General features: G+C 34.2%; 1 protein-coding gene across 6 annotated transcripts in view; it reads right to left on the bottom strand.

Annotated features, from left to right (window-relative positions):
• Nucleotides 1-5419: 5419 nt before the first annotated feature.
• The window catches only part of LOC138715190 (sphingomyelin phosphodiesterase 4), a 33685-nt gene continuing 28282 nt past the window's right edge, over nucleotides 5420-10822 (bottom strand). For all 6 annotated transcript variants that reach the window (XM_069847787.1, XM_069847782.1, XM_069847781.1 and 3 more), the window contains 5 exons: nucleotides 10332-10556; nucleotides 9290-9514; nucleotides 8809-8919; nucleotides 7026-7226; nucleotides 5420-6082 (listed from right to left, as the gene is read on the bottom strand). In XM_069847787.1, coding sequence (XP_069703888.1) covers nucleotides 5690-6082; nucleotides 7026-7226; nucleotides 8809-8919; nucleotides 9290-9514; nucleotides 10332-10556 — 1155 coding nt within the window. In that variant the 3' untranslated portion in view covers nucleotides 5420-5689. The remainder of the gene's footprint in view (nucleotides 6083-7025; nucleotides 7227-8808; nucleotides 8920-9289; nucleotides 9515-10331; nucleotides 10557-10822) is intronic.

Here is a 10822-nt window from a genome sequence, read left to right as displayed (position 1 = left end):
GCTTCCATTATTACTACAGCCCTTCTTGAAAAACTCAGTTTGTTCGGAATAAGTGAAGAATATTTAAAAGAATGCCTCATATATGTTTCATGTGATGGTGACTCAACAATGATAGGTAGAAAGAGTAGTGTAGATATGGAACTTAAAAAATTATTTCCCTCTTTCACAATCTGACATTGCAGTAACCATAACTAGAGAACATCTTTTGACTAGAACTAGCTGTTAATGTTTCCATCAGCGAAGTCCATGGAATAAATTACTTTCAGATATTTTTAGAAAAACGGTATGCTCTATGCAATAAATTTCCTAAGAACCAAAGACAACTAAACACCTATGCAAAAAGTTTACGGCAGCAAATTTTGCATATTGGTAAAATTTTCGCAATTTGTGCAGGCTGTGTGGGAAAACTTTGAGAGTTTATATTCCCATTTTGAAAAGGCTCAGAATGATGTTACAAAGAGATCAGAAAGACAGCTAAATATTCTGGTTTACGGAAATATTTGGCAAGCGTAGAGTTTGTAGAACATTTGGGAATAATGCTCGATGCACTAATTAGCTGATCCCTCATGTGATCTTCAAAAGAGGGAAATGACACTGTAGATAAACTCATAAAAAGAACTATTAGAGTATTTCAGTCATTGCAGCAAAATCCAGGCCAATATGCCAAGGTAGCTAATAGTAGGACTAAATTAAGTAAATTCAAATCTCTGCCTCTGTCAAGAAGCAATAAAATACAAAGCATCAATGCAGGACAGTTGTATAGGGGCTTTGCTGATAATTTAGAATCGAGATTACTAACTTCTCAGTCATCTCACAGAATGAATAAACGAAGATTTGCAAAATAGAGAAAATCATTATAGTTACTACTATCACTTAACTGTGTTAGATCCATCTGAATGGCCTGAGGAGCTAGATATTATAATGTATGGAGAAGAAAGTATAGTGAAACTCTGAAATCAATTTAGAATCTCAGATAACAGGAAAATTATTAGAGCTTTCAGGGAGTATAAAGAATATAGAAATTATGAAAGAAAGCCAGATGATCTATTGCCATTTCTTTGCGCTTCGTATACTACTGTTATATCAACAGCTGAGTGTGAACGGTCATTTAGCACCATGAATGAGAGATTGTAACCCTAATAAGAAATGCTCTTTTTTGTGGAACATATAGCTGATTTGATGGTCATCAATTTAACTGGAACTCCTCGTTCTAAATTCGACCTATTGCCATATATGAAATCCTGACTGTCAACTGGAAGGTTAGGTGAGTACTGGTAGTTCTAATTTTGCAGTGTTGAGGACTGTATTCTTTTTTCTTTTCCACTTCAAATATTTTACTGGGAACCACTAAGTTGTCTATACTGGCCGAACCTACACCATAGTGCAGTGGTTGCCAAACACCATGAAATTGTGACGTAATAGAAATGCAACCTGCACACCACTATAGCAGGGGGAGGGGTGGAGTGGGTATCTCCTCAGGTAATGCAGTGAATAACAGTACAGAGACGGACTGTGATCAAAAAACAAAAGCAATATAATATTCTTCTACTTATTAACTATACACACTTTTTCCATGTTAATTTTTTTATCCTCCTATTCATTATTTTTTCATTATTAATAAAATAAAATAAATAATTGATTAAATGGCGATCTTACTCGTGTTAATTGTGTAAGCATGGGCGGCTCCCTTTCTCAACATGAAGCGAGAATTCGTGTTAATTCTCGCTTCATGTTGAGAAAGGGAGCAGCACATGCTTACACAAATAACACGAGTAAGATCGCCATTTAATCAATTATTTATATTCAAGTGTTAAAAGTAGTGTACGAAAGATTCAACATGGATAAAATAAATGTATTTTCTTATTTACCATAGAAAGAACGTGTACTTTACATCAGCAGATATTTGAAATTAGAAAAACGTACCAGGCTGGTCACAGTTGTAAATTACACTACATACTTAAAAAAACGTCGAAGTATTTTTCTCCGATTAAAACATAGAAGCCGATACTTTTTATTGTTTTTTATTAATGAAATATTCAAATTAAACTATATACGTCGAAAAAAACGTGAAAGTATTTTACACCGATTAAGACATAGAAGCCAATACTTTTTATTGTTCGCTTATTAATGAAATATTCAAGTTACAGGTAAGGGTGTGGTAGTCTTCATAACAAGAATAATGACAACGTGCATTGTTCTTTTATACTTCATTTAAAATTTTACAACAAATTAAGTATCTCATATTTTTGCCATCTGCACAAAATAAATACTGTTCCTCCCACGCTCCTTAAAATTAAGTTTTTACTTATTATCTGTTTTTTAAAAGATACCAAAACATATTATCCTACACACATGTAACATTACATGTGTACGTCCGCTGCTGATAAATGTCTTTAGGCCTACTTATATCGAAGTGATGGCTGTAAACAGAAGATGGGGATATGATGCCATGGTTACGCTTGAGTAGAGGCAGGGGCATGTGTCGCGACACAGCTTTTGACAATCACTGCCATATTGAGTGAAACTTCCCAAGCAAAACATATTTAAATTTAAGATCAAGACCATATTTAACCAATCTTAATAAACTATCTGTTGTAATAATTACAGCATTCATAGATTCATTTGACAATGATCTCACAATACTGTATGCACATTGTTCCATTTATACAGCCAACTCAAAAATGTATTCAAGTATTGGATGTCGCCTCATTTTCCCCTGAAATAGAACACATTAAGACGTTATTTAATCACTTGCCCTTGCCTGGGAATTTTACATTCACAATCTCCTATCAGCCTAATATGATTTGAATGTACAAGCAGTTTCTTTACTGATGGGTACATCATGTTTCTCACTGCAATTTCAGACCTTGAATTACATTTTCATTGAAAATCTGAAGTACAAGTTTAACATTTTGCCTTTCCATTGAAGATGGATGTAATGCCTTCACAGCCTATAAGCATATTTTACAAGTTTGTCATACTCTAATTTTTGTAATTTCCTAGCTCTTGCAAATGAGGCAGTGTTTATGTGTTGATTTTCTGACACAAAATCAGGAAAATTTATACAAATTTGTTTATCATTTTGGTTAAGCAAATTATTTCTGATGCATTTCAAAATGTGCACCGAATCAAAAACAGAGAACATAGGCCTACTTCCATCAACAGGTGTGGACACACACATTTGAGCTCTTTATTCTGAGAAAATAGCTGTATACATTTCCTATTGATACTATTGTTATCACTAAAACACAGATAACGTAAAATTCTATTTCTTCCAAACCTACGAGTATTACCACTTTCTTCAGAATTGCATCCTGTAGATTTTCTACACACATGGACTTCACTGGTACAAAATGTATTACCATAGGGTTGCCATCTTGCCAATTTTCATTGGAGCCAGAACTGGATATTTTTATAAAACCAAATCTTAGAATTCATTGCCTAAATATTTACTATATGGCCTCCTCTTGAATATATTATTATTATTATTATTGTTATTATTATTATTATTGTTATTATTAGTATTATTATTGTTACTATACTTTACTTTCCAAGAATTTACAAAATATTTTCAGTTTTTCAACATTTTGCATGCTTGAAAAAAGCTCATTAATCAAATAACAACAGCTTAAGTCCTTGCTTCACAGTGTCGAGAAGTATGTACAAGTGACAATAACCGGCAATCAGATGTGCACCTCAAATATTTTCTTCATTATTTCACCAATACAGGCTGGTTTTTCCCATAATTAACATATCAGTTATCTGCATAGAAAATGACTACTTGTGATCCCGTGAGACCAGCATTAACTATCAATTCGTGCAGTCTATTGGCTATTTCACTTGAAGTTTCACCGGTGTCTTCATAGGAAAAAAAAAACAAGAGAAAGCAAGAAGTGGAATTCACTACTAATCTCCAAGGACATCCTGCAGAGAAACAGTTGCAGCAGTTCGTGTTCTTACTGGTCATGATCTTCTAGCTGCTCATCTTTATCGGATCTCCATTTTGCCATCACCATCCTGTGTTTTGTGCAAAGACAGTGATATTATCATGGACTGGGATCACGTTCAAAAGTGTAGTGCATTAAAAGACTTTCAGGCGAACTCTACTGGGAAGTATGTAGACTAAGACTTTGTGTCAAGTGTCCAGGATTAAATAAATAATACATTAGTGGAGCGTAGTAGAAAGTTAAGTGAGATGATAGAGATAATGAAAATAGACGAGGAATATGGTGGGGGAGGCTATTTAGGATAGTGAAGCACAGCATGTAGAAAATAAGTGAGATAAGAAAATGGAATGCACATAAAAAAGCAAACATAATAACGAACCTATTGGATAATAGTGTAGTAAAGATTAGTAACAAGTATTATTATAAACATAGTGTGTTCGATATAAATGAACTGGAAATCAAGAAATGAATTGTAAAAGTGTCAATTTTGAATGAACTGAATTAAATCACTTGACTTTAAAGGTAGAAGTATAGAAGAATTTACAGTAGATCGAGACAGAAGGGCGAGATTATAGTAAATAGTGAATGAGTGTAAGAGAAATAGAAGGATACAATAATGAGAGAATGTAAGTGTGAGGTATGAATCTAAATTATAGGAGCGTCTACAAAAAGGTATACAGTATTTGTAATGAATGCAATGGCACTGAATACAAAATTGTGAAGTCCATAATACATGGATGTAATTGTTGACACGAAATATATCATATAGGTATCAATATACGTATTGTGACAGCCATGTGAGATTCGATCTCACGACCAGCAGAAGGAAGTGTAAGGTCGGCAGTGACTGGCAGGTTGCGCGCGCATCTGCTTCCTGGGGTATGTGCTGTGGCGGGGAGAGGAGAGAGAGCGACTGCGGCAGAGAGGGGAGATATCCAGATTATTCGAGAATGCCATCCTGACATCCGTGGAAATCTTCTAGGCAACTGTCGATTATTCGAGATCGCGAACTCTCCAGAAACTATGGTTTGGTTATAAAAGAGAAGACGCAAGTGAACAGTCAGTCAGTCAGTAAGTCAGTGTTGTTACAGTCAGTGGACAGCAAGCCAGCCAGTCTTGTGTACCGGAGTTCGACTTGAGTGTGTGTCCGCAACTGTGAGAGCATCCGAAGACCTGAGTTCAAGTGCAGTGGACCGCAGTTGGAGGGACTTGAGTTCCAAGTCCAATGGACTGTCTCTAAGGTCTGAGGTTCGAGATAGTGTGAACTCGAGTGACTGAGCTAGAAGAACTGTGAACTGAGAACTGACAGTTCTGATTTGTAAATAGTGCTTTGTGTACATTAGTTAAAATTAACAGTTCATTGTTGTTCTCAGTAATCCAAGTAAATTGTCATTGTCGTCTGTGGAGTGCAATAACGAATACTGTGTTGCTGTGTGGAGAACAAATCCTAGTGTTGAGATAATAAAATTACATTGTTGTTCAGTATAAAAATTTACAGTATATTTATATATATATTTTTAATTTAAATACAAAACAGTTTTCAGGATCAGTTTACAATGACTGTAGAAATTTGTTTACAAACAATTCAGTGTCAAGCCTCATTGTACATTTAACAAAAATATGTAAGCACGCAATGAAATTAATATTAGCACTGTATAAGTCACTCGAGACATGTTTCATATAATGTTTTCAGTCTGTCTGACACTTAGCAGTTGAGTGTTGGAGCAAGTTGAAAGTCTTCATTAGCTTGAAAATGACATTTCATTTCGGTCGCTAGGAGACAAAGATGTATCAGCATCAATGCTTTGGTGAGTTGAGCCAAGCCAAGGTTCGAGGAGGGCTCTCACAAACACAATGAAAAGCCACGCACAAAATATGAGGAAGAAAAATGCACTTGGGCCATAGCCCAACATCCAAGCTAGTCCCATTCCAAGCAGCATGTACACAATAGTGCGGTGACTGGCAAAGCCACGTAGACTGAGGCGAGGGGGTAAGACCACCTCCACACGTGGTGAGTAGCCACCGGGTTTACTTTTGTCATATGAGCGGGCTACCATTGGTGGACGCAACACCTGGCGGGCCATGCACCCCAGAAGTCCTCTTTGCTCGTATAAATGGCACATTTCAAGAGTATACTGAAACAATTACAAAGACTATATGTAACAATATACCATTTTGAAAGTTCAGAAGAGCTGTAGATTGGACTCTTTCCATTGATGGTGATCAAAAAGGAAATCACAATGCTTTGATGATTGTTTCTATCTTTGTCTTCAGGTGATCAAAGGTTTCGTTGGCCAGTCAAATAGATTACCTGTTTGTAACGACCACAACAAATAGGAACCCCTTCTCACCCACCACTTTTCTTTTTTGATCATCTGAAGACGAAGATAGAGACAATTTTCAAATTGTTGTGATTTCCTTTCTATCACCAACAATGGAAAAATTTCAATATATACTTCTTATAAACAATTCATCATTGCTTTCTCCCTCATTCAGACCAATACCATTTTAACAGTTTTTTGCAGAGGAAGGGAGAAGGTTCTTTCAGGTGATGTAATGGCTACTGTTCTTATGTGGAGTTTCAATACTGGCCAAAAGTAATAAAATTTTGTGGTTTCTAACAGACGAGGAACCAAACTGCTGTTCAAGTAGTAGATTTACTGCCTATAAAAAGCATATAAAAGATCTATTTCTTCATTAGGTAGAGGCAAAATTATGTCTCGGAACTACTAGATAATTGTCGAAGTAAAAAAAAAATTCATTTTTTAACAATTATGGAAGAAAACTGTATAAACCAAGAAAAAAGACCGTAACTCATACTATAAACAATGGCAAGACTTGCCTTGCTGAGCATCTATTATACAAGTATGAATTTTGGATTCAACTCAAGCAATTCAAGGATTACCTGCCAATATGTTAAGAGTTTAATGAGAAATAAGACAGATCTCAGAGCTTATACTGGAATGCCAGCAGAAATAAAATTATAACCCAGAGTTCAATGTAAACAAAGCAATACCTAACACTGTCAAAAAATGAATTACTTGAAGTGCATAAAACTATATATTAGTATATAATTACCATTTCATTCAGTTTCGATGTTATCTGGTGCAAAAGTCTAACAAGGAATGCATTCTCTGTGCTTCTTATTGGCTGCAGGTCAGGATCTCCTTCATACTTGATATGTTTCCTCCGTTCTCTCCACTCTCGTGATGCCAGCAAAGCTGACTTAGGAGTACTGGCCTGACTTCTAGAAAAAGATGTTTCCATTGTAGCTTCACCCTGGAATGAAAAAGTCACTTTATTATAGTGGCAATAGTGCTGTAAATTATAAAATTATAAACAAGAATAAATCCACAATTATGATGACAACAACCTGTCAAAATGATCTTAATCTTTGCCTGTGACCAAATGTAAAAATATATGCAAGACAAAGAGCAACAAATGCAGTGTTATTACAGTCAGTTTGTGAACAGAATGCCATAAAGCAATTCAGAAGTGCCTGCTTCTGAACGCCTCTTTAATCTCTCGAAATCACACACTCATATCAGAAGTGTTTTAGTATCTTCTGTTATCTGTCCAGTAACCTTCTTACCTCGATTATTTTACAATTTATATTGGGTATTTGTTCAGCTAAGTCAAACACTAAGGTAAATTATAATGTTATTAATAAAGTAATACAATTTTGTTTCATTTGGTTGAATAATTAGAAACAAATAATATTATAATTCTCTTATCTCGAGTATCAAGGACAGTGAGCATTGTCATGCAAGACAAGTGTAATTCCAGCAACAATGCGACCTTTTGTAATGAAGGACTGGATGCTGACAATGTTCAAAGAAAGGATAGTAGTACAGTGTTTACATTTGTCCTTGTGGTATGATATATGCAATGATAATAACCGCCTTCAAATTCCGTGGTCCTTGTTTTAGTTTCTTAGGAATATGAGATGATTTGTTTATTTCAATTCTGAATTGTACAATTTGTCCAAAGTTTAATCAATTGTGGCAATCCATAAAGGACACTCTTAATATCCCAAGATGAATTCGCGCTCTTTTTGTTCATTGCATTTGTGCATGCTGCAATTTTGTGCATTCCCAGATTCTTTGCCAAATGGCATACACAATAATATGTGATATGGCAGCCTTATGAAGGTAAGGATGATTAGCAGAACTGATATTTTTTTTCAGAGAAGTGAAAACAGCCAGCAAATTTTGTTCGAAACCATCACATTCGAAAGTATGGTTCTTCCATGTGTTATAAATCTACAACAAGAGATAGCCAGCTTTACTTTCCTTCTGGAAGAAGCTACACTAAAGACTTCGAATCCACAAACGTCAGGTTAATGGAAAAGGTGATAATCAAGCAATCACTAAAGAGGACTTGTATAAATATTTACAACCTTACACAGGTCTTCAGGATTTTCAAAACAATTTTGGAATCTTCTATCTTTCAAAAAAAAAAAAAAGTTAGTTTTGGTGTTTGAATAATTAGTATCTTCACCATTAGTTCCATAGTCCACGAGTTCAAACCTGGACAAATATGACGGATTTTTAAGAATGATAAAAAGTGTGTTTAGCTTGGCTTTCTTGTTTCTTGCCTTTTCGAGAGGAAAATAAACTCAATAGTCTCATGTTGTAAACTTACAGCATTTAATAAAACCCAGTATATGAATGAGAGGGTTCGAAGAAAAATTTGCTGCCTGTTTCTCACTCAAGATAAAATCCAAGTGAGCTAGTTATTTGCGTCTATCACCTTATCATAAGGAATAATAAATTCTGTCTTACAGGTGCCCAACAAGAAGGTCTTAGTTGAGCATATCTGGAGGAGCTGGCAACAAACAATCATAATTTAAATGATGTACCTGTAATGTGCTTGAGGTTCCCATTCTTGAGGATGACGGCAATGTGCATGTGGTATTGTATGGATCATATTCACCTGTGAAACTCATACGAGGCAATCTTGACAGGTCAATCTGAGAAGAAATAACATAGGTAAGGTACTAATGATTATTCATATTATGATTCTTGATAGCTATATTACAAGATGTCAATAAAAATCATCATATAGTTACTCAGCTATAAATCCCATTAAACCTTTTATTAATTAATAAACTATGTCAGAAATAAGTAACAGCTTTTATTTAACTATAACTGGAATTGGATCAAAATTTATGTTTAAAATTATAGAAAGAAACTGTTTTGAATATATTAACATACTGTATAATTCAACATTCTTATTACTCACAAAACTTACTGCAATTCAGTGAAGGAAAGAAATTATTCACATACTTATGTTTATTCACTTAGTAGTGTCATCTTAATTGGAAAGAACAGTTTTCTAACCTCAAAAATGTGCGACAGATGATATAAACATGTTTCCAGATAAGCTGAAACTTTTCTTCTTTCTTCCAAAGAATATTCATCTGAATCAGTAGGATTTGCGAAAATAAAATTTCTCAATGAAGCAAAAAAACCTGATGAGCGATTCCGGGATTCATTTTCAAGGTGAAGTTGCAAGTTGCGTGCCATATCACATGCCCGTTGAATTTGCAACATGAACTGAAAAACCTACAATAATGACAGAAATTTAAGTATTACTTATGAAGTAATATGAGTTACAATTTATACTTATAATATTTTTTATGAACTCAATACAATATATCCATAGGATATAACAGATGGCAATGAAAAGCTGTAACTTGTTTTTATACTGCAAGAGGAAATGGCTGTTTAACATTTACACAATACAAAGCAATAAAAATAAAATATATGTACTGCATATTTTAAAATATTCTGACGATCGAAATGTGTGTTTAAGAAGTCAGACAGAAACTGTTTCGAACAAGTTAAAATAAAATAAAGGACGGAGGGGCATATCATATTGTGTATGAGACTCCCTCTGTCTAAATTATTTTGTTTAAAATTCAAGAAGACTACATAAAAATTGGCAAACTTTTGCTATCTGTTATATAAGACAAGCATCAATATACATTGTAGTTAGGTTAGAACTGGACAGTTAAATTAATGTGTGCATGGTGCTCATTTTCTTGGCACATATAGACAATACATGATTTTTTGCTACTGAAATAGAATTGTTCACACCATTTCTACAAACAAACCTAAAAGAAATACAAACAGAAAGCAGGTTCTTAAAACATATATAAATATTATTTCAGTGATGAAATATGTTCTACATATCAAATGGAAATATGAAGATTTATGAAAACCTCTTGTATGTCAATTTTATGGTATCTGGTAACATCACTTCACAAATAACAATGTGGACTATGTCTGATCAAAAAATTATCATTACTTATGAAAAACATTATTTTACATTACAATAATTTCAATAAACTCTATGCAACACAAGTTGGAATAAGAATACCTCTGACACAGTTTCAGACCCGAACATAGATTTATACTGATAGCCAGGACCTTCCAACTCTAGTATTTGCTGACGGACTACAGCACTCCATTTGTGTCCTTGATGACTTGTCTCTGCATTAGTCCGTGAACTGACAGTATCGTTTGGAAGACCTACTCCAGAAACTTCATCCAAACAATGCTCGACTTCACTTAGCATTGTATTCAGATTTGGTTGTGAGAAAACCTGCAACACACCACAAACCAATAATAATATTAATAATAATAATGATGACGACGACGATGATAATAGTGATGATGATGATGATGATGATGATGATAATAGTGATGATGATGGTGATAATAATAATAATAATAATAATAATAATAATAATAATAATAATAATAATAATAGTAACATATTGTTAACATAAGAGTCCTTGTATTTCTTCTCCTTACCAAAAGAAACTATTCAAGATCATATATACAAATACTACGTTCAACGAAGAACTA

Source organism: Periplaneta americana, chromosome 15, assembly GCF_040183065.1.
Source record: "Periplaneta americana isolate PAMFEO1 chromosome 15, P.americana_PAMFEO1_priV1, whole genome shotgun sequence".
NCBI lineage: Eukaryota > Metazoa > Arthropoda > Insecta > Blattodea > Blattidae > Periplaneta > Periplaneta americana.
The sequence above is the reverse complement of the archived record's forward strand: the minus strand, read 5'-3'. Positions and strand labels throughout refer to the sequence as shown.